Source organism: Heteronotia binoei, chromosome 6 (genome assembly GCF_032191835.1).
Source record: "Heteronotia binoei isolate CCM8104 ecotype False Entrance Well chromosome 6, APGP_CSIRO_Hbin_v1, whole genome shotgun sequence".
Lineage (NCBI taxonomy): Eukaryota > Metazoa > Chordata > Lepidosauria > Squamata > Gekkonidae > Heteronotia > Heteronotia binoei.
Window position 1 is genome coordinate 139,908,383 of NC_083228.1, and position 22,965 is coordinate 139,931,347.

Consider the following 22,965-nt stretch of genomic DNA (forward strand, 5'->3'; position numbering starts at 1 on the left):
GAACTTTATTCCAGCTTCATGGGCATATGTATGCATTGTCGGAACTGACCTGATCGTTACGATTCAAGCCAAAGCGCGCCAAGCAAAAGCGGGGGTTTTGTGAGGGGGTTTTGCTAAGCTCCCATCACCGCAGGTGCCCACTATCAGTTCATGGCTCTCATCTCCTCCAGCTCTTTGACCTTCGTTACCTAGCAACAAGCCAATTCCCAGACATGCCATCCTCCCTCCAGGTAAGCAACAAGTTACAGTTATATCAAAGACATAGCAAGCACAGCATAGCATTGAAGCACAGCATAGCATTCTACAACTGAATACACATGATGAGGAACAAGATGGAGTGACTCTTGACACACTGCCACTGGAGGTGGTGGCAGCTACAAGCACAGACAAATTCAAAAGGGGATTGGATCAACATATGGAGCAGAGATCCATCGGTGGCTATTAGCCACAAACTGGAGAGCCAGTTTGGTGTAGTGGTTAAGTGTGCGGACTCTTATCTGGGAGAACTGGGTTTGATTCCCCACTCCTCCACTTGCACCTGCTAGCATGGCCTTGGGTCAGCCATAGCTCTGGTAGAGGTTGTCCTTGAAAGGGCAGCTGCTGTGAGAGCCCTCTCCAGCCCCACCCACTTCACAGGGTGTCTGTTGTGGGGGAGGAAGGTAAAGGAGATTGTGAACCGCTCTGAGACTCTTCGGAGTGGAGGGCGGGATATAAATCCAATATCATCTTCTTCAAAAGGTATAGATGGAACTTTTTGTCTGGGGCAAGTGATGTTCTGTCTTCTTGGTGGTTGGGGGAGGGGCAACAGTGGGAGGGCTTCTGGAGTTCTGGCCCCACTGGTGGACCTCCTGATGGCACCTGGGTTTTGGCCACTGCGTGACACAGAGCGTTGGACTGGAGGGGCCATTGGGCTGATCCAACATGGCTTCTCTTATGTGACACAGAGTGTTGGACTGGATGGGCCATTGGCCTGATCCAAGATGGCTTCTCTTATGTTCTTATGTGACACAGAGTATTGGACTGGAGGGGCCATTGGGCTGATCCAAGATGGCTTCTCTTATGTTCTTATGTGACACAGAGTGTTGGACTGGAGGGGCCATTGGCCTGATCCAAGATGGCTTCTCTTATGTCTTTATGTGACACAGAGTGTTGGACTGGATGGGCCATTGGGCTGATCCAAGATGGCTTCTCTTATGTTCTTATGTGACACAGAGTGTTGGACTGGATGGGCCATTGGGCTGATCCAAGATGGCTTCTCTTATGTTCTTATGTGACACAGAGTGTTGGACTGGATGGGCCATTGGCCTGATCCAAGATGGCTTCTCTTATGTTCTTATGTGACACAGAGTGTTGGACTGGAGGGGCCATTGGGCTGATCCAAGATGGCTTCTCTTATGTTCTTATGTGACACAGAGTGTTGGACTGGATGGGCCATTGGCCTGATCCAAGATGGCTTCTCTTATGTTCTTATGTGACACAGAGTGTTGTACTGGAGGGGCCATTGGCCTGATCCAACATGGCTTCTCTTATGTTCTTCTGTGACACAGAGTGTTGGACTGGAGGGGCCATTGGCCTGATCCAAGATGGCTTCTCTTATGTTCTTATGTGACACAGAGTGTTGTACTGGAGGGGCCATTGGGCTGATCCAACATGGCTTCTCTTATGTTCTTCTGTGACACAGAGTGTTGGACTGGATGGGCCATTGGCCAGATCCAACATGGCCCCTCTTATGTTCTCCAACCCTGCAATGTGGTGCAGAACAAAAACACCCCCATCAGGGCTTAAAACATTTTCTCCTGCTTCTTTTTAACATCCAGCCTGATGAAGAGTCCTGGAGAATCTGAAAGCTTGCACACTGACTGTGCAGTATTGCAGACGGTCCTCAGAAAAGGCGTGACGCAGCCTTTTGCTTTGGGAATTTTTTCCCCCCTGTGCACCAGAATAACTCCCTCTGGTCTCCCGACGTTTTTTATGGCGGCTATTCACGTTAGCCTATCTCTCCGTGCACTCCCTGTTCTGTGCTCGTAAACACTGGGACCGGGAAAAGCAAACTGCTGATTAGATCGTTACGTACCCAATTTCAGTTGTAATCTTTTCTTGGCCAGGAACCAAGGAAGATTCCTGTAAGAACGGTTTCCTGCGCTTGTAGTCCGAGAGCGACTCAGGAGTGTAGCCACAGCACAACCAACAGACGCCTTCTGGGGATGCAGCGCAAACCGGCATTCCCGCAACATCCTTTCCAGTTATTCTGGGAGGCATCGTGGAAGTAAGATGTGGCCCCCGTTCTGAGCCCCAAACCTCCCCATGGCCCTAAACCAGGGGTGTCAAACATGTGGCCAGGGAGCCGAATCAGGCCTTCGGAGGGCTTCTATCAGGCCCCTAAGAAACTGGCTGTTATCTCCTTTCTTCTCCCTCTCTCTTGCTTCCTTCTGCATCACAGCTTGCTTTGCCAGGCTTGCTCGATCGCACACGAGCTACAGAGCAAAGCCTCGGTTTTCTCCATTGGCTGAGGCTCCTGCCTTGGGGAGGAAGAGGAGAAGGCAGAGCTTGTTCTTCCAGGCTCTCTCGATCGCACACGAGCTACACAGCAAAGCCTCGGTTTTCTCCATTGGCTGAGGCTCCTGCCTTGGGGAGGAAGAGGAGAAGGCAGAGCTTGTTCTTCCAGGCTCTCTCGATCGCACAGCAGAGCTACTGAGCTAAGCCTTTCTTCCTTTCCACTCCCAGTCCCTGTGGGGGGCGGGGGGAGGAAACAGCCAAAGCTTCCTTTGCCCAGTTCTCTGGATCCCATGGGTGAGATACAAAGAAAGGACTTTTAATAACAAGTGCTAACGTTTTAAGCAAATTTTAAGGGTTTTTTTAAAAATACCTAATTGTGTTTCTCTGGGTCCTTATAAAGTTTATGTCTCTGCTATCTAATCTTAAATAGGTACACACATGGCCTGGCCCAACCTGACATGGCTCGGCCCTAGGGTTGCCAATCCCCAGGTGGCGGTAGGGGATCCCCCAGTTTGGAGGGCCCCCCCCCACTTCAAGGTCGTCAGAAAGCAGGGGGAGTGGAGGGAAATGTCTGCTGGGAACTCTATTATTCCCTATGGAGATTTATTCCCATAGAAAATCATGGAGAATTGATCCGCGGGTATCTGGGGCTCTGGGGGGGGGGTGTTTTTTGAGGTAGAGGCACCAAATTTTCAGTATAGCATCTAGCACCTCTCCCCAAAATAACCTCCAATTTTCAAAAAGATTGGACCAGGGGGTCCAATTCTGTGAGCCCCAAAAGAAGGTGCCCCTATCCTTCATTATTTCCTATGGAAGGAAGGCATTGAAAAGGTGTGCCGTCCCTTTAAATGTGATGGCCAGCACTCCCTTTGGAGTTCAATGATGCTTGTCACAGCCTCGATCTTGGCTCCACCCCTAATGTCTCCTGGATCCACCCCCAAAGTCTCCTGGCTCCGCCCCTAATGTCTCCTGGCTCCACCCCCAAAGTCTCCAGATATTTCTTAAATTGGACTTGGCAACCCTACTTGGCCCCAAAAGGTCTAATTATATCATCCGGCCCTCATAATAAACGAGTTCAACACCATGTCCTAAACCCTGGAAGAAGTCCTTATTTACATCCCAATTTTCTCCCCAGTTGGGATTTCAAAGCAGCTTAGAAGATTGTTCTCCCGTCCTCTGTTCTCTTTGCGACAATACGGTGAGGTAGGCCAGACGGAGAGCATGTGACAGGTCCAAGGTCGCCCAGTGAGCTTCCGTGGTAGAAACGAGGAATCGAACTCAGATAGCCTCAAGTCCAAGTCGGCTTGGAGACCCAGTTTAGAGTAGTGGTTAGGAGCAGCAGATTCTAATCTGGGGAACTGGGTTTGATTCCTAGAATCATAGAGTTGGAAGGGACCTCCAGGGTCATCTAGTCCAACCCCCTGCACAATGCAGGAAACTCACAAACACCTCCCCCCAAATTCACAGGATCTGCATTGCTGTCAGATGGCCATCTAGCCTCTGTTTGAAAACCTCCAAGGAAGGAAGCCCACCACCTCCCGAAGAATCATAGAGTTGGAAGGGACCTCCAGGGTCATCTAGTCCAACCCCCTGCACAATGCAGGAAACTCACAAACACCTCCCCCCAAATTCACAGGATCTGCATTGCTGTCAGATGGCCATCTAGCCTCTGTTGAAAAACCTCCAAGGAAGGAGAGCCCACCACCTCCTGAAGAATCATGGAGTTGGAAGGGACCTCCAGGGTCATCTAGTCCAACCCCCTGCACAAGGCAGCAAACTCAGAAATACCCCCCCTTTAAATTCACAGGATCTTCATTGCTGTCAGTTACCCATCTAGCCTCTGTTTGCCAAGAAAGGAGAGCCCACCACCTCCCGAGGAAGCCTGTTCCACTGAGGAACCGCTCTAACAGTCAGGAAAGTTCTTCTTAATGTTGAGCCGGAAACTCTTGATTTAATTTCAACCCACTGGTTCTGGTCCTACCTTCTGGGGCCACAGAATACAATTCTGCACCCTCCTCTATATGACAGCCCTTCAAGTCCTTGAAGATGGTGATCCTATCACCTCTCAGCCGCCTCCTCTCCAGGCTAAACATCCCCAGCTCCTTCAACCTTTCCTCATAGGACTTGGTCTCCAGACCCCTCTGTATGACAGTCCTTCAAGGACTTGAAGATGGTGATCCTATCACCTCTCAGCCGCCTCCTCTCCAGGCTAAACATCCCCAGCTCCTTCAACCTTTCCTCACAGGACTTGGTCTCCAGACCCCTCTATATGACAGCCCTTCAAGGACTTGAAGATGGTGATCCTATCACCTCTCAGCCGCCTCCTCTCCAGGCTAAACATCCCCAGCTCCTTCAACCTTTCCTCATAGGACTTGGTCTCCAGACCCCTCTGTATGACAGTCCTTCAAGGACTTGAAGATGGTGATCCTATCACCTCTCAGCCGCCTCCTCTCCAGGCTAAACATCCCCAGTTCCTTCAACCTTTCTTCACAGGACTTGGTCTCCAGACCCCTCATCATCTTCGTTGCCCTCCTCTGGACCCATTCCAGCTTGTCTATATCCTTCTTAAAATGGGCTGCCCAAAACTGAACACAACGCTCCAGGTGAGGTCTTACCTGAGCAGAGTAAAGCGATACCATCCGGGGATTGTTATGCAGTTGCCCCTACTATTCAAAGGACAAGGTAGGTGGGGCAGAAGAGGTAACCCTCAGAAAGGTCCAGCAGCTGCGTTCCCATGAGCTCCTGCTGAATCTGAGGCCTGGTAGCTTCAATGTTTTTTAAAAAGTACATTGCTAGCCCTTTTCGTTGTGGTGTTATAAGAGGATATGTGTCCCAGCTTCAAAGGAGGAGACTCTTCCAGAGGAACTGAAACGGACTAACGTAAAGGTGAATTGTGGAGAAACTGTCAGGAAAGAATTGCAGGCCTGGGGCGTGTCGGAGATGTCCTTGAGAAGACACAGAAAAGCTTCTCCACCCCACCACTCCCCGCCCCACAGATCTGTGGGAAAGGCCACCTTTTTCATCCGGTCCTTCCCTCTCCCCCCCCCCCCACTCACCAAAGATGTTGTTGCCACGCGGTGTGCTCCCCCCAAAGGTGAAGACGTGAGAATGGTCAGCCGTCACCACCATGAGGGTCTCTGAGGCGTTGGTCAGCTCTCCGGCCCGCTCCACTGCCCGGTCCAGCATCACGGCCTCCATCAGCGCTTGCTTGGCTTTGCCTTGATGGTGTCCGTGGTCGATTCTGCCTCGTAAGGGAGAGAGAGACAAAATCCAGCCCTTCTTCCTTCTCACGATGCCTCCGGCTCCAATCTCACGGTAGGCTCATCGCATACTGGCTTCATTTCAAGATGCTGGTTTAAAGCCCTAAATGGCCAGGGAACTGCATACCTCAGGGACCGCCTTTCCCCACATGTTCCCCGGAGACCACCTCGGCCAGGGTCACAAAACCGGCTCTTGGTCCCTGGCCTTAAAGAGGGCTTCACGTAGGGTTGCCAAGTCCAATTCAAGAAATATCTGGGGGCCTTGGGGGTGGAGCCAGCAGCAAGGCCGGCGCGGCTGACAACGACATGCAAGAACGGGGCCTCTACTAAAGCAATCTCTAAGAACAATGCGTGGGGCTGCGTTATGAATACCCATAATTGAAATACCTACAAGAGATACTGTGTCTGCGATTAGGGATTAGGGCAACTGAAGCATACCAAAGATGCCTGGGATGGAGAAAGTAGAGAAAAAAGTCCTTTTCTCCCTTTCTCACAATACGAGAACTCGTGGGCATTCAATGAAATTGCTGAGCAGTTGGGTTGGAACGGATAAAAGGAAGTCCTTCACCCAAAGGGTGATTAACATGTGGAATTCACTGCCACAGGAGGTGGCAGCGGCTACAAGCATAGCCAGCTTCAAGAGGGGGTTAGATAAAAATATGGAGCAGAAGTCCATCAGTGGCTATTTTTGAAACAGAAGAGAAGCCCTGTTGGATCAGGCCAATGGCCCATCCAGTCCAACACTCTGTGTCACATAAGAACATAAGAGAAGCCATGATGGATCAGGCCAATGGCCCCTCCAGTCCAACACTCTGTGTCACATAAGAACAGGAGAGAAGCCATGTTGGCTCAGGCCAATGGCCCCTCCAGTCCAACACTCTGTGTCACACAATGGCCAAAAAAATTATATATATATCACTTGCCCCAGAAGGAGAGACCCAACAGTACACTGTGGCTTTTTGAAACTTGGAGGGACTTTTGAGGAGCGGCATCAGATGCTATGCTGCAAATTTGGTGCCTCTACCTCAAAAAACAGCCCCCCCCCCAATAGCCCCAGATACCCGTGGATCAATTCTGCATTATTTCCTATGGGAATAATACTCTATACGGAATAACAGAGTTCCCAGCAGACATTTCCCTCCCCTCCCCCCACTTTCTGAGGACCCTGAAGGGGGAGGGAGGGCCTCCAAACCAGGGGATCCCCTGCCCCTCCTGGGGATTGGCAGCTCTAGGTACGCTGCTCTCTCTCTCACACACACAAACTCATACCCACCATTTACTTGCTCTAAAATGAAAGCAAAACAAACGGAGGGGCTGTGCTTTGAAGAGCTTCTACTACTGACCCTTCCCCATGAAGTACTTCCTGCTTCCTCCTTCCTACTCAACTTTAAAGACACACACACATGCACACAGGCATTTTGAAAGGGGACCTGTTTGCAGGTTTCTAAACCTGCGGGAATCTAGAGGTAAGTGGTGACTGTGGGGGCTGCCCTTTCTTCACTTCTGATGTGATTTTGGGCAGTGTGTGGCTTGCTGGCCTTTTGACTGGCGGGGGTGGGCGGCCAAGGAAAGCCCCAGGTGAGCGAGGCCTGCTTGGGCTAGCTGGATCTCTAGCCAGCCCAAGCAGGCCTCGCTTGCCCGGGGCTCTCCTTTCTTGCATCGGGTTGCTTTTGGCTGGGGAGGGCGTGGCATATGCTAATGAGCTCCACCACCTATTTTTCTACCCTGGGGATACTCATCTTCCACGAAGAGGAAGAAGCCGTTGGGGTTCTTGCTCAAGATGCGAAGGGCCACCTCGGTCATCTCCACGAGGGAAGGGTCGGTGGCGTTGTCCCGATTCAGCTCGTACATCAAGTCCTTGGGCTCAAAGAGGCCTAAGAGGTTTTGGAGGAAGAGAGAGTCACAAGGCTGGGACTTTGGCAGCTAAGCATCTTGGTGTCAGACATTGTAACTCAACCTTATTTCTATAGTAAATAGATGTAGTTGCTTGACATAACTAACCCCATTTTGTAGGCTGTTATACTCTATGCCCTTCTACTAACCCTGGGAACAGAGACATGCATTTCAAACCAAAGCAATTGCTAACCGCAAGGGGAGGAATTTCTCACTTGGTACAAAGAACATCTGGGGCCTTTGAAGCTGGCCTGCCCCAAGGTAACCAGCAGGGTTCCTTCCCTGGGAAGGAGATAAGGGAGTATGGGAAGCGTCAACTGTCTCCAAGAGTGTGAGAATGGTTTTATTGTTATGTTCCTCTGTAATGTACAAAAGCCCAAGGTTTAGCCTTGGAGAGTATCAAACTCAATTTGCTTCTATACCAGACCGCTTGTTCTCAAATAAATGGATTAATTTTGAAACAAAATGATTCGTTCTTGTTTGAAGTTCCAACGTCTGACATTTTGAGTTTGATCCATTTGGAGCTTATCTGAACTGGGTACTTTGGCTGGATGGCCACCAAGGCACCAGATAACGGAGAGCCCACTGAACCGACAGAAGAGTCGACTGTTCCGCGAGGAGTGACTGTGACCAGGCGAAGGGCGAAATCCCCGGTGCACTTCTCGACGCTCCTCTACAACCCGAAGCAGGGGAAGCCGCGGACCTCGACGGCCCTGATGGACGAGGCGGCAGGGCACTACACCACCCTGCTGACCGGCACAGGGGCCGAGGGGGAAGAAGCAGCGGTGGGAACCGGGTCCGGGAGAAACCTAGAGGAAGGGAATGGCCAGGTTCCCCGAGGGGGCGAGGAGACAAATCTCCTGCGGAACGAGATGTTCCTCTGGGCGAGGGAAATCCACAACGAGGTCCAGGCGAGCCACATACTACCAGAGAACTACAGAGGCAGCTGGACGCAATCCGGGAGCAGATCTGGGCGGCACCGGCTGACGCGCTCCGGGGCCCGCCAGACGAGGAACCACCCGCCGGCCCGCCAGGAGGCGAACCAGTGCAGCCAGCAGGGCCACCGGGGGGAGAGGAACCAGAGGGGCCACCGGCGGAGCCACTGTGCGACGTACCAGTGCAACTAAGAGCTCCAGTACCAGCCCCGGCCCAGGGTTACCGCCCGGGTGGCCAGTGGGACCTGCGCTACCGCTTGCACCAGCTCCGTGGGACAGGGCGAGGGGCCAGGAGCTACAAATCACCTTCGACGGGGACCTGGAGGAGGTGGAGTACTTCACGATCCTGTGCAACAGCTTCATGACCCACTGGGGAGTGACATTCCCCACAGAAGCCAGCCGGGTTGACTACCTAGCCTCCAAGCTAAAGGGGGCCGCGAGAAAGTGGTTCGTGAGCATATATGTGACCTGGGGGCCTGCGCTGGCTACGGTGGCGGATTTCCTACAAGCGATGCTGCGACAGTACGGGGACCCGCTCCAAGAGGTGAAGGCCCTAGCCGCGCTGAGGGGGATCGAACAAGGATCAAGAACGATCCGGGAGTACGCCGCCGACTTTCAGGCACACTGCGCCAAAGTAAGGGGTTGGAGCGAGCGCATGAAGTATGAGGCCTTCCAGAACGGCCTCAACGCCAACATCCTCGACCGCTGCTACTCCCAGAGGTGGCCGGACATGCTGGTGGGATGGATCCAGTTAGCAGGGGAGGTAGAAACCAACCTCCAGCACATCGTGCTTCGGCGCCAACAACAGCTGGCAGGAAAGGGAGGCCAAACAGCGAAGACCCCCACGAAACCTGAGGCGAAGAAGGCGCCCACCCCGGTGGCCAGCTCCACTCCCACCACGGGGTGGAGGTGCTTTCGGTGTGGAGACCCGGGGCACCTAGAGGCCAACTGCCCAGAGAAAACGCGCACCCCCCAACAAGTGCCGAAACCACCAACCGGAGCCCCGAAGAAAACGGGGGGCAAGCCGAAAGAGCCCGGTCGGGGCAATGCCGCCACGTCGGTGGCGATTGACGAGCATATTATAACAGTCAAGGACTCGGGCGAAGAATCCTGGGACCCCGACTCGATGGGAAACGACAGCGACCTGCACTGAAGGGTGCCAAGCGGCAGGTCGTGGAGCTGACGGCACCATTGAGGGTGAGGATAACGGGGGAATTACTTTTTATGCCCGTGACTCTGCTGAACCCCAAACTAAAGAGATTCATGCACACCCGAGCCCTAGTCGACTTGGGCTGCACCCGAGAAATTATCACCCCCCCCACCTAGTCGAGGCCCTAGGACTAGCGAAGGTCCCCCTTCCGCACCCCATCCAATGCTCACAAATTGATGGAACAGCCATGCGGGGAAAACCGTGCACCGAGGAAACCCAAGCGGTGCCGGTCAGGGCCCTAGGCCACTGGGGGGGTGGAAATTTTCGTGGTGGCCCCCTCCTCATCTTTCGACATGGTGGTTGGGGTAGGTTGGCTGGCCCAACACCAGCCAGACATCCAGTGGGAGGCCCAGACCATAGACTTCACCGACTGGCGGTGCACCCACCACCACTGGAGGGAGGAATGGGGCCCCAGCCCGCCACTGCAGAACGAAAAGATCTGCATGACTGTGGAAGAAATCAAATCAATCCCCAAAGAGTACCGGGACTTGAGACGGGTGTTCAGTGAGGAGGAAGCCAACGAGCTGCCGCCCCACAGAGACACGGACTGTGCCATTGAACTGATCCCAGGGCAGGAACTTCCCCGAGAGAAGCTGTACTCGATGGGGTGGGCGGAGAAGGACGAGTTGAGAAAGTTCATAGACAAAAATCTGAAGCGGGGGTTCATCAGGCCTGCTACGGCACCCCACGCCGCCCCGGTCCTCTTCAGGAAGAAGGACGGGAGCCTAAGACTTTGCACTGACTTTTGTGGGATTAATGGGATTTCCATGTCTAACGGGTACCCCATCCCACTAATCAAAGACCTGTTGAGCACGGTGTCGGAGGGGAAAGTATTCACGAAGCTTGACCTCCGGGACGCGTACTTTAGAGTCAGAATAAAAGAAGGGGATGAATGGAAGACTGCCTTCAATACCCCCATGGGACAGTTTGAATATTTATTTTATTTTATTTTATTTATTTATTTGATTTGATTTATATCCCGCCCTACCCCACCGAAGCGGGCTCAGGGCGGCTTACAACACAAAGATTCTGACATAAAATTCAAATTTTAAATATAATAAGAATATACATAATTAGAAAATTAAAACATTAAAACAGTGCATCAGTCCACTGACTACAGTGGACTGATACAAGGGGCGCCGGGGGTGTTCATGAACTTTATAAATGAAGTGCTGAGGGAATATTTGTACAAGGGGGTGTGGTGTACTTGGATGACATCATTATTTATTCTAAAGACCTAGAGTCCCATGTACCCTTGGTTCGGAAGATCCCGAACACACTGTACCAGCATAAACTGTATGCTAAGCTATCGAAATGCGAGTTCCACCAAACGGAACTAGACTACATAGGTTTCCGGGTCTCTGGGGAAGGTTTAGCGATGGACCCAGCCAAAATCTAGGCGGTGCTTGACTGGGAAGCCCCGAGAACCCGACGGCAGCTATGATCTTTCCTCGGGTTCGCAAATTTCTATAGGGGGTTCATAAAAGGGTTCACCCAAGTGATGCTACCACTAACCGACCTACTAAAGACGAAGCCGGAAGGCATAGAAAAGGGAGAGGGGGGCTTCTGGTATTACAATGGGAAGTTTTATTTCCCCAAAAGCCTTCGGCAAGAAATCTTGCAGCACTGCCACTGCAGTAAACTAGCAAGGCACTTCGGCTATGTGAAAACCCTGCACTTGGTGAACAGGCAGTTCTGGTGGCCCCAAATGAAAAAAGACATCTCAGAATTTGTGGGTTCATCATGGCCAAGAAAAGGGGGGGGGACCGCCAGGGCTCCTCCAGCCGCTGCCCACTGCGTCCCGGCTGTAGGCAGTAGTTTCAATGGATTTTATCATAGAACTTCCCCCCTCGCAGGGGAAAACGGTCATACTAGTAGTAGTGGACACCTTCTCCAAGCAGGCGCACTTCATTCCGTGCAAGCAACTCCCCACGGCCAAAACGTTAGCGTATTTGTTCTTCCATCACGTGGTCCGGCTTCACTCATTCCCGGAGGTCATTAGCGACCGCGGGCCGCAGTTCGTTGCCAACTTCTGGCGGGAGTTTTGCAAAATGGCAGGGATGGAACAGGGGTTAAGCTCAGCCTATCACCCGCAGACTGACGGACAGACAGAGAGGGTGAACGGGCTTCTAGAACAGTACTTGAGGTGCTACATCAATTACCAACAGTCGAATTGGGTCGAGCGCCTACCCTTTGCTGAGTATGGTTACAACAATAGCGTGCATAGTTCCACCAAAGCATCCCCATTCCAGATAGTCAATGGTTATGAAGGCAAGCCTTTCCCTTCTCTGCCAACTGCGAGTGACACAGCGCCACCTAGCTCCTGCCAGCAATGGTGGGAAGGAGTCAGGAAAGGATGGGAAGTGATTCAGGAAAACCTAGAGGCAGCAAAAAAGACCTACAAAGACTATTTTGACAAGAAACACTCTCTGCAGTGGGAGTTCAAGGAGGGGGAGAGTGTATTCTTGTCAACTAAGAACCTTCCTTTGCCACAGGCCTGCCGAAAACTGGCATACAAGTTCTTAGGGCCATTCAAAATAAAAAGGGTGATTAACAAGGTCACAGTAGAACTGGAATTACCAAAAATGTTTAGTAAGATCCACCCTGTTTTTCATTGCAGTCTTCTTCGCAAGGATCCTGGAGCCACATCTTGGCACCCCTGCCCTCCAGAGCCACCTTCTATTCAAGTGAAGGGCCAGAGCCACCATGAGGTGCAAGAGATCCTGGACTCCAGGGTCCAAAGGGGGTTTTTGTACTATCTGGTTCGCTGGAAGTACTTTCCTAATAGTGGCGATGAGTGGGTAAAGTCAACAGACCTACGAGCCCCCCAATTACTGAAAAAGTTTTACCTACTGCACCCAGACAAACCCCGAGCAAGAGCTTAGGGGGGGCAGTATCTCAGACATTGTAACTCAACCTTATTTCTATAGTAAATAGATGTACTTGCTTGACATAACTAACCCCATTTTGTAGACTGTTATACTCTATGCCCTTCTACTAACCCTCGGAACAGAGACATGCATTTCAAACCAAAGCAATTGCTAACCGCAAGGGGAGGAATTTCTCACTTGGTACAAAGAACATCTGGGGCCTTTGAAGCTGGCCTGCCCCAAGGTAACCAGCAGGGTTCCTTCCCTGGGAAGGAGATAAGGGAGTATGGGAAGCGTCAACTGTCTCCAAGAGTGTGAGAATGGTTTTATTGTTATGTTCCTCTGTAATGTACAAAAGCCCAAGGTTTAGCCTTGGAGAGTATCAAACTCAATTTGCTTCTATACCAGACCGCTCGTTCTCAAATAAATGGATTAATTTTGAAACAAAATGTTTCGTTCTTGTTTGAAGTTCCAACGTCTGACACTTGGTCCCCACCCCCACCCCTGTTGATATTTAGCCCAACTGGGTGCCCGTGGGCGCCATGTACCTGCCAACGCCTTTCCTGGCATCCACCAAGTGTTGTTAGAAAGAGGGTGGGGGTTTTGCCCAACAAAACTCCAAATTGGCCACTGGAGGTTTCAGGTTCCCAACTCCTGCTCGGGAAATACCTGAAAATGTGCATGTGTGGAGTGGACAACAAGAACCAGTATACAATGACTTATTTTGCCGGTGCTTCATCCATGCTTAACAAAGATTGGAAAACAAGCTCTCAACCAGGAACACTCAGAGCTCTGTTTGCATCCTCAAGGTATTACATACCAGCTCTGCTCCCTAGCTGCAGAATTTGAAATCACGCCGGACCAGGCTGCAGACTTTGGAAACCTTGGGATTAGCGTTGTGGCCGGCGTTCCCTCTAAGCTGAGTTAGTGTGAGCCAGCTCACAGTTTTTTAGTCAGTTTGGTGTAGTGGTTAAGTGTGTGGACTCTTATCTGGGAGAACCGGGTTTGAATCCCCACTCCTCCACTTGCACCTGCTGGAATGGCCAAGGGTCAGCCAGAGCTCTCTTATCTGGGAGAACCGGGTTTGATTCCCCACTCCTCCACTTGCACCTGCTGGAATGGCCAAGGGTCAGCCAGAGCTCTCTTATCTGGGAGAACCTGCTTTGATTCCCCACTCCTCCACTTGCACCTGCTGGAATGGCCTTGGATCAGCCAGAGCTCTCTTATCCGGGAGAACAGGGTTTGATTCCCCACTCCTCCACTTGCACCTGCTGGAATGGCCTTGGATCAGCCAGAGCTCTCTTATCTGGGAGAACCGGGTTTGATTCCCCACTCCTCCACTTGCACCTGCTGGAATGGCCAAGGGTCAGCCAGAGCTCTCTTATCTGGGAGAACCTGCTTTGATTCCCCACTCCTCCACTTGCACCTGCTGGAATGGCCTTGGATCAGCCAGAGCTCTCTTATCTGGGAGAACAGGGTTTGATTCCCCACTCCTCCACTTGCACCTGCTGGAATGGCCTTGGATCAGCCAGAGCTCTCTTATCTGGGAGAACCGGGTTTGATTCCCCACTCCTCCACTTGCACCTGCTGGAATGGCCTTGGATCAGCCAGAGCTCTCTTATGTGGGAGAACCGGGTTTGATTCCCCACTCCTCCACTTGCAGCTGCTGGAATGGCCAAGGGTCAGCCAGAGCTCTCTTATCTGGGAGAACCGGGTTTGATTCCCCACTCCTCCACTTGCACCTGCTGGAATGGCCAAGGGTCAGCCATAGCTCTGGCAAAGGTTGTCCTTGAAAGGGCAGCTGCTGTGAGAACTCAGCCCCACCCGCCTCACAAGGTGTCTGTTGTGGGGGGAGAAGATAAAGGAGAGTGTAAGTCGCTCTGATTCGAAGAGAAGGGCGGGGAATAAATCTGCAGTCGGACGAAGAGAATCGCCATCGAAGCACGTGTATTTTTACCGGAAATGTGTTACATATTGCACTTTCTGGATAAGAAACTCTGGCGCCTTTGTAATTAATTGTGTGCAAATTATCATTCCTGTGTCAGTGGACCTTGTGGTTTATTCATTGTTATTCATTAATTGTTTATACGTCTGTATGAAATTTTGTATAGTTCATAGAGCTATTTTTTGTATGTTTGCAAAGGAGTAATTGTACACGGTCTTACTTCGTGACTGTGAGTAATAATTATGCTATAAAGTCTGATGATACTTCTAAGTAACAGTAAAGGTAAAGGCAGTCCCCTGTGCAAGCACCAGTCGTTTCTGACTCTGAGATGACGTTGCTTTCACAATGTTTTCACGGCAGACTTTTGACAGGGTGGTTTGCCATTGCCTCCCCAGCCATCTACACTTTCCCTCCAGCAAGCTGGGGACTCCTTTGACCGACCTCGGAAGGATGGAAGGCTGAGTGACCCTGGAGCCGGCTACCAAAACCCAGCTTCCGCCGGGATCGAACTCCGGTCGTGAGCAGAGGACTCCCGACTGCAGTACTGCAGCTTTACCACTCTGCGCCACGGGGCTCTTAAAAGGAAAAGGTAGTCCCCTGTGCAAGCACCAGTCGCTTCCAACTCTGGGGTGACGTTGCTTTCACAATGTTTTCACAGCAGACTTTTGACGGGGTGGTTTGCCATTGCCTTCCCCAGTCATCTACACTTTCCCGCCAGCAAGCTGGGGACTCCTTTGACTGACCTCAGAAGGATGGAAGGCTGAGTCAACCCGGAGCCGGCTACCTGAACCCAGCTTCCGCCAGGATCGAATGCAAGTCATGAGCAGAGGGCTCCGACTGCAGTACTGCAGCTTTACCACTCTGTGCCGCGGGGATCTTTAATTAGTGGTTTAACTTTAATTCCTTAAACACGGTTTTCCCTTAGTCGTCCACCTGGGGATGGGCAGCCCTAGCAGAGTGCAAAAAGGAGCCCCAGCTTCTCCCCTCCTCCCCCAGACCCACGAGAGCGAAAAGACTGATGCCACGTCAACACCCTTACCCAGGAGATAGTTGGTGGAGTTTTCATCCACAGCTTCAAGGCCGGTTTTATTCCAGACGTACTGGGCCCCCTGCAAAGAAGGAGAGGGTAGGATGAGAGCAATCTGCACCTCACACATCACACCAGAGAGTGGGGGAGGGGGATGTGCCAAAAAAGAGCCCAGGAGCACCTTAAGAGAGCCAGTTTGGTGTAGTGGTGAAGTGCATGGACTCTTATCTGGGAGAACCGGGTTTGATTCCCCACTCCTCCACTTGCAGCTGCTGGAATGGCCTTGGGTCAGCCATAGCTCTGGCAGAGGTTGTCCTTGAAAGGGCAGCTTCTGTGAGAGCTCTCTCAGCTCCACCTACCTCACAGGGTGTCTGTTGCGAGGGTGCGGAGAGATAAAGGAGATTGTAAGCCGCTCCGAGTCTCTCCGAGAGCTCTCTCAGCTCCACCTACCTCACAGGGTGTCTGTTGCGAGGGTGCGGAGAGATAAAGGAGATTGTAAGCCGCTCCGAGTCTCTGATTCAGAGAGAAGCGCAGGGTATAAATCTATGGTCTTCTATCTGTTCAGTGTAGTGGTTAAGTGTGCAGACTCTTATCCTGCACCCCTAGGGGCCCAATAAATCCCATCAACAATTTCTAGTAATATTGCATAATTTTGGGAGCTACTGCAGAAAAGGCCCTGTTCTGTCCACAAGGAGTGGGCTTTTAGGACGTTCAGTGAGCATCTTTTTTTTAAAAAATTTTATTTATAACATATGGTAACAATTTCCATTAATAACTTCTTTTCATCTATTCCATATGCTTCTTTCTAATCACCCCTCCCCCCGTTACTTGACCCCCACCAGTGTTATTTACTCAAAATACTAACATTAAAAGGTACCCTTAATTCCTAAGAACTAAAATTAATATTCTTCTAAAGTTTAATCATTGTCAAAAATGGTCCAAAGTCCTTTTACTTTCCACTCATCTTCCACATAACTTCTAAATTTTTTCCACTCCCTTTTAAAATCTTCTAAATCATAGTCTCTTAAAGTTCTTGTTAATTTGTCCATCTCACTCCATGTCATAACTTTTACAATCCAATCCCATTTTTCTAGTATTTTTTTCTTGCTTCCATAACTGCGCATATAGTGCCCTAGCAGCTGAAAGCAAGTACCAAATTATAGTTCTATCTTCTTTTGGAAATTTTTGGACCTTCAGTGAGCATCTTAATGGGGGGGGGGGGTTTGCAGGGGGGAGAGGTGGAATCTCTGTATTCTTACTTAGACTATAAGCTTCCTTGAGATCCAGTTTGGTGTAGTGGTTAAGTGTGTGGACTCTTATCTGGGAGAACCGGGTTTGATTCCCCACTCCTCCACCTGCACCTGCTGGAATGGCCTTGGGTCAGCCATAGCTCTGGCAGAGGTTGTCCTTGAAAGGGCAGCTGCTGGGAGAGCCCTCTCCAGCCCCACCCACCTCACAGGGGGTCTGTTGTTGGGGGAGGAAGGTAAAGGAGATTGTAAGCTACTCTGAGTCTCTGATTCAGAGAGAAGGGTGAGGTATAAATCTGCAGTCTTCTTCTTCATCTTCTTCTTCTCGATCAGAATTTGTGGCAGGGGAGGAGCTTTTGTGAATCACTCCTGATTTCTGTCTGTCTCTCAAGAAGTGAGCAGTGACTCGAGAAAACAGTGACAAGAAAGCGTGTGCCCTACCAAACAGTTTGTAAGAACAAAGTCTGCGTCCGGTGGCACCTTTAAAACCATGGGGAGGGACGGTGGCTCAGTGGCAGAGCATCTGCTTGGTAAGCAGAAGGTCCCAGGTTCAATCCCCGGCATCTCCAAAAAGGGGTCCAGGCAAATAGGTGTGAAAAACCTCAGCTTGAGACCCTGGAGAGCCGCTGCCAGTCTGAGTAGACAATACTGACTTTGATGGACCCAGGGTCTGATTCAGTAGAAGGCAGCTTCATATGTTCATGACGGAACAGGCCTTTGGCTTGCAGAATGAATAAATAGCTGATATATATCTGTAGACGCACCTGTTTGGTTATCTCAGGCTTAGTTATAGGTGTGGCCAAACTTGCTCAATGTAAGAGCCACACAGAGTAAACGGCAGATGTCTGAGAGCCGCAAGACATGAACAAATACCACACACGCGTCTTTATTAAAACTCTTAATAGTTTCTTTGCCCCCAAAAAGATAAAATATGGATGTATGCGCTTTACAACACGACCATGCTGGAAGGAGCCTTCTTTAAAAACATAAGCTGGGAATAACAGTCCCCATAAAACCAGCAAAGGGAAAGGTTAAGGGGTTGTTTTTTGGCACCAGTGGGAGAAGGAAACACACATGCACCAAGTAAATCACTGACCACCGTTTGCCTCATTCTGCATCTCTCTTTGCTTTGACACCAAGGTTAGTAAATACAGCTCAAACAAGAGCTATGAAACTGAAAGGGGAACTCTGCGCCAACATCTTGAATTCCATCCCTCCTTCCAGTGACTCCCTCAGCTCCTGCACGCTCTTCCCCCGCTCTAGGTCTCTGGGTGCTCTCTTTGGTGGAGGGGAAGAGCTTGCAAGCCTGCCTATTTCCCCTTCCTTCCCCACTTCACACACAGGGGAAATAGTCATCTGCCTATGGGTCAGCACTCAGAGGCTGACTGAGGTCCGGATGCTAAGCATGCTTACTTGAGAGTAAGCCTGCATTAGGTTCCACCTTGACCTCCGGGAGCCACGCAATATGTGTGAAAGAGACGCACGTAGCTCCTGAGCCACAGTTTGGCCACCCCCGATTAAGAACCAATCACGTATACAGATGATGAAAGACTGAGCATAAGACTAGACTGCCATTTCTCCTACACTGATGTGTCCGATGCAGGGCTGGCGCTGGGGTTTTTGCCGCCCCAGGCAAGGCCCTGCCCTGCCCCCCACCCTCCAGTGGGGGAGGGCCCCCAGCGCCGGCTCAAATCGGGACCCATTTGCACGGAGGCTCCTTTCGGAGAGCCCTCCATGCAAACACCACCCCTGCTCGGAAGCTGAGAGGGGCCAAATGGCCCCGTTCGCACAGCGGGCTCCATGCAAATCGCCCCCCTCTGCTCGACCTTCCCACCGCGTGAGAAAGTCTCAGATGGGGGGAAAGAGGCTGCGGTGGGCCTCTGCCCTTGCTCTCAGGCTGCCTGCCCTGCAAGGGAAGGCAGCCTGGGAGCGAGGCCAAGCCACTTCTTGCCTCCGCCCGAGTCTCGGGGTGGGGGGGGGGGGGAAAGATGCCACGGGCCAGCCGGTGCGTGGGGAGCGGGCGCTAGGGTTGCCAATCCCCAGGTGGGGGCAGGGGATCCCCCAGTTTGGAGGCCCTCCCCCCCACTTCAGTGTCATCAGAAAGCGGGGGGGAGGGAAATGTCTCCATTATTCCCTAAGGAGGCTTATTCCCATAGAAAATAATGGAGAATTGATCCGTGGGTATTTGGGGCTCTGGGGGCCCTGTTTTTTTTTGAGGTAGAGGCACCAAATTTTCAATATAGCATCCAGTGGCTCTCCCCAATATACTCCCTAAGTTTCAAAAAGATTGGACCAGGGGGTCCAATTCTATGAGCCCCCAAAGAAGGTGCCCCTACCCTTTATTATTCCCTATGGAAGGAAGGCATTTCAAAGGTGTGCCGTCCCTTGAAATGTGATGGCCGGAACTCCCTTTGGCGTTCAATTCTGCTTGTCACACCCTTGCTCCTGGCTCCACCCCAGTGTCTCCTGGCTCCACCCCCAAAGTCCCCGGATATTTCATGAATTGGACTTGGCAATTCTAGGGGGCGCCTAGCTGCGCCCTGTAGGCCCTGTGGCGCCCTAGGCAGGTGTCTACACGGCCTACTCCCATGCACTGGCCACGGTCGGTTCTCTGGCTAGAACTTTCAGAGGCATCACACAAGATGTGGGTTTAGTATGTGTGATTTGGGTTTATATCCAATTCCCTAAAAGGAGTTTAGGACCATAATCTGAAAGCTGGTTACTCAAGTCCAGTTGAGAAATGCTGGGAGATTCGATTTCATTGGAGCTCGCTTTCCCATCAAGGTTACTTTTGACACGTTGGTGTTTTCTGATGTCTTGTCTAAAATGAGTTGTCTGAAATTAACCCCTCCCCTAAAAAAAAAAAAACCCCAAAAAGATACTCAACTCTCTGCCTAGTTTCCTAGTAATGCTGCTTGAAAGGCACTTGGTGTAATTAGTAGACTGATCAAAGTCACCAAGTAATACACCGTCTTTCAGTGTATTACTGAAAGACGGTGTATTACTTGGTGGCTTTGATCAGTCTAGTTTCCTAGCAATAGCTCAAAGAACAGAACTAACGACTAATTTACTTCCATCATCAACAATTATGGCTTGCAGAGGACGTTACTTGATAGACCAAGGAGATATCCAGGCCAAAGAGTTTAAAGAACAATTCTTAAGCTGAATTCCTGGGAGTACTTGCCTGGGACTAAGCCCTATAGAACAAAATGTGTAGTTCTACTCAGGATTGTTCTATCAGAGGAGGAATTGGTCCAGATCAGGGTAGCCAAACTGTGGCTTGGGAGCCACATGTGGCTCTTTCACACATCTTCCGTGGCTCTCGAAACCCCCACCGCCCCACTGGGCAGGTCAGAGAAGGCATTTGTATCTTTAAAAGCACTTCTCCAAGCCAAGCCAGCCAGTGGCGTGAAGAATGCATTTAAAGTTGCTTTCTTTCCACCTCTCCTCATCTATTGGCCTGCCTGCCTTCCCTCCTTCCTGTGGCTCTCAAATATCCGGCGTTCGTGTCTTGCGGCTCTCGAACATCTGGTATTGATTCTATGTGGCTCTTACGTTAACCAAGTTTGGCCACTCTTGGTCCAGATTCTCTGACTGATGCCGGAGCATATAGTCTCATTACACCCAGACGGCAGTTCTTTCTCCTGACCCTCCATAACCCCCTCCACTCGATCCACAGGCCGGCCTGTTTCAAATACCTCCTTGTTGCTCAGCCACATTTCAATGAGGTTCAGGCCATCGTTCCGAGTCCCGTTCTGCCTTGGATATTCAGGATCCGGGGTCTGCTGGGGGGTCATATACTTCCGGCCCCCTCCCAGGATCACCTGCCAATAGATACACGCAGCTGTTGAGCTAGTGACACCGTTGTTTAAAAATGGGCTGTTCAAACAACACAAGAGCACAAAAAGAGCCCTGCTGAATCAGACCAGTGGTCCATCTAGTCCAGCATCCTCTCTCACACAGTGGCCAACCAGTTCCTCTGGAGGGCCATCAACAGAGAAGAGAGGCGAAAGCCTTCATAAGAACATCAGAAGAGCCCTGCTGGATCAGACCAGTGAAGGTCCATCTAGTCCAGCTTCCTGTCTCACACAATGGCCAACCAGTTCCTCAGAAGGGCCAACAACAGGGCAGAGAGGATGAAGCCTTCATAAGAACATCAGGGAAGCCCTCCTGGATCAGACCAGTGAGGGTCCATCTAGTCCAGCTTCCTGTCTCACACAATGGCCAACCAGTTCCTCTGGACGGCCAACAACAGGAAAAGAGGCCGAGGCCTTCATAAGAACATCAGAAGAGCCCTGCTGGATCAGACCAGTGAGTGTCCCCCTAGTCCAGCATCCTGCCTCAAACAGTGGTCAACCAGTTCCTCTGGATGGCCAGCAAAAGGGCAGAGAGGCCGAAGCCTTCATAAGAACATCAGAAGAGCCCTGCTGGATCAGACCAGTGATCCATCTAATCCAGCATCCTGTCTCACACAGTGGCCAACCAGTTCCTCTGGAGGGCCAACCACAGGGCATAGAGAATGAGGCCTTCCTAAGAACATCAGGGAAGCCCTCCTGGATCAGACCAGTGAAGATCCATCTGGTCCAGCCTCCTGTCTCACACAGTGGCCAACCAGTTCCTCTGGAGGGCCAACAACAGGGTAGAGAGGCCGAGGCCTTCATAAGAACATCAGAAGAGCCCTGCTGGATCAGACCAGTGAAGATCCATCTGGTCCAGCCTCCTGTCTCACACAGTGGCCAACCAGTTCCTCCGGAGGGCCAACAACAGGGTAGAGAGGCCGAGGCCTTCATAAGAACATCAGAAGAGCCCTGCTGGATCAGACCAGTGAAGATCCATCTGGTCCAGCCTCCTGTCTCACACAGTGGCCAACCAGTTCCTCCGGAGGGCCAACAACAGGGTAGAGAGGCCGAGGCCTTCATAAGAACATCAGGAGAGCCCTGCTGGATCAGACCAGTGAAGATCCATCTGGTCCAGCCTCCTGTCTCACACAGTGGCCAACCAGTTCCTCCGGAGGGCCAACAACAGGGTAGAGAGGCCGAGGCCTTCATAAGAACATCAGGAGAGCCCTGCTGGATCAGACCATTGAAGATCCATCTGGTCCAGCCTCCTGTCTCACACAGTGGCCAACCAGTTCCTCCGGAGGGCCAACAACAGGGTAGAGAGGCCGAGGCCTTCATAAGAACATCAGGAGAGCCCTGCTGGATCAGACCAGTGAAGATCCATCTGGTCCAGCCTCCTGTCTCACACAGTGGCCAACCAGTTCCTCCGGAGGGCCAACAACAGGGTAGAGAGGCCGAGGCCTTCATAAGAACATCAGAAGAGCCCTGCTGGATCAGACCAGTGAGCGCCCCTCTAATCCAGCATCCCGTCTCACACAGGGTCCTCAGTGGGGGACAATGCCACAGAGTCCACTCGCCAAAGCTGCCATTATCTCCAGGGGAACTGATCTCTGTAGCCTGGAGATCAGTTGTAATTCCAGGAAGTCTCTGGGGCCCCACCTGGAGATTGGCAAGCCTAGCAGGTCACACATGAACCTGTGAAGTTTCCTTCTACTGAATCGAACCTCTGGTCTATCAGGGTTGGGACTGTCGATTCAGACTGCCAACGGCTGTCCCAAGAAAAGGCCTTTCCCATCATCTCCTGCCTTGTCCTTTAAAACTGGAGATGCCGGGGATTGAACTGGAGACCTTCTGCATGCCAAGCAGAGGCACTTCCACTGAGCCACGCCCCTCCCTGAATCCCCATACACACCCAGCACCTCTAATTAAGGTTGCTAGGTCCAGGTCCTGGGGATTTGGGGTGGACCTTAGGGAGGGCAGAATTATTGAGATATTAATATAGTCAGGTTTTCCCCAGCCATAGAGGTAGGGTTGCCAATCCCCAGGTGGGGGCAGGGGATCCCTTGGTTTGGAGGCCCTCCCTCCACTTCAGGGTCACCAGAAAGCAGGGAGGGGGAGGGAAATGTTAGCTGAGCACTTCATTATTCCCTATGGAGACCCATTCCCATAGGGTATAATGGAGAATTGATCCATGGGTATCTGGGACTCTGGGGAGACTGTTTTTTAAGGTAGAGGTGGCACAT

The 22,965-nt window shown here is 51.4% G+C and overlaps 1 protein-coding gene across 1 annotated transcript in view; it reads right to left on the reverse strand.

Moving 5' to 3' along the window:
- LOC132574377 (alkaline phosphatase-like) overlaps nt 1-22,965 on the reverse strand; it is a 54,440-nt gene that overhangs the window by 10,318 nt on the left and 21,157 nt on the right. Inside the window, exons 6-9 of the mRNA XM_060242740.1 lie at nt 20,582-20,707; nt 15,649-15,718; nt 7,496-7,630; nt 5,553-5,744 (exon numbers count right to left, since the gene is read on the reverse strand). Coding sequence (XP_060098723.1) covers nt 5,553-5,744; nt 7,496-7,630; nt 15,649-15,718; nt 20,582-20,707 — 523 coding nt within the window. The remainder of the gene's footprint in view (nt 1-5,552; nt 5,745-7,495; nt 7,631-15,648; nt 15,719-20,581; nt 20,708-22,965) is intronic.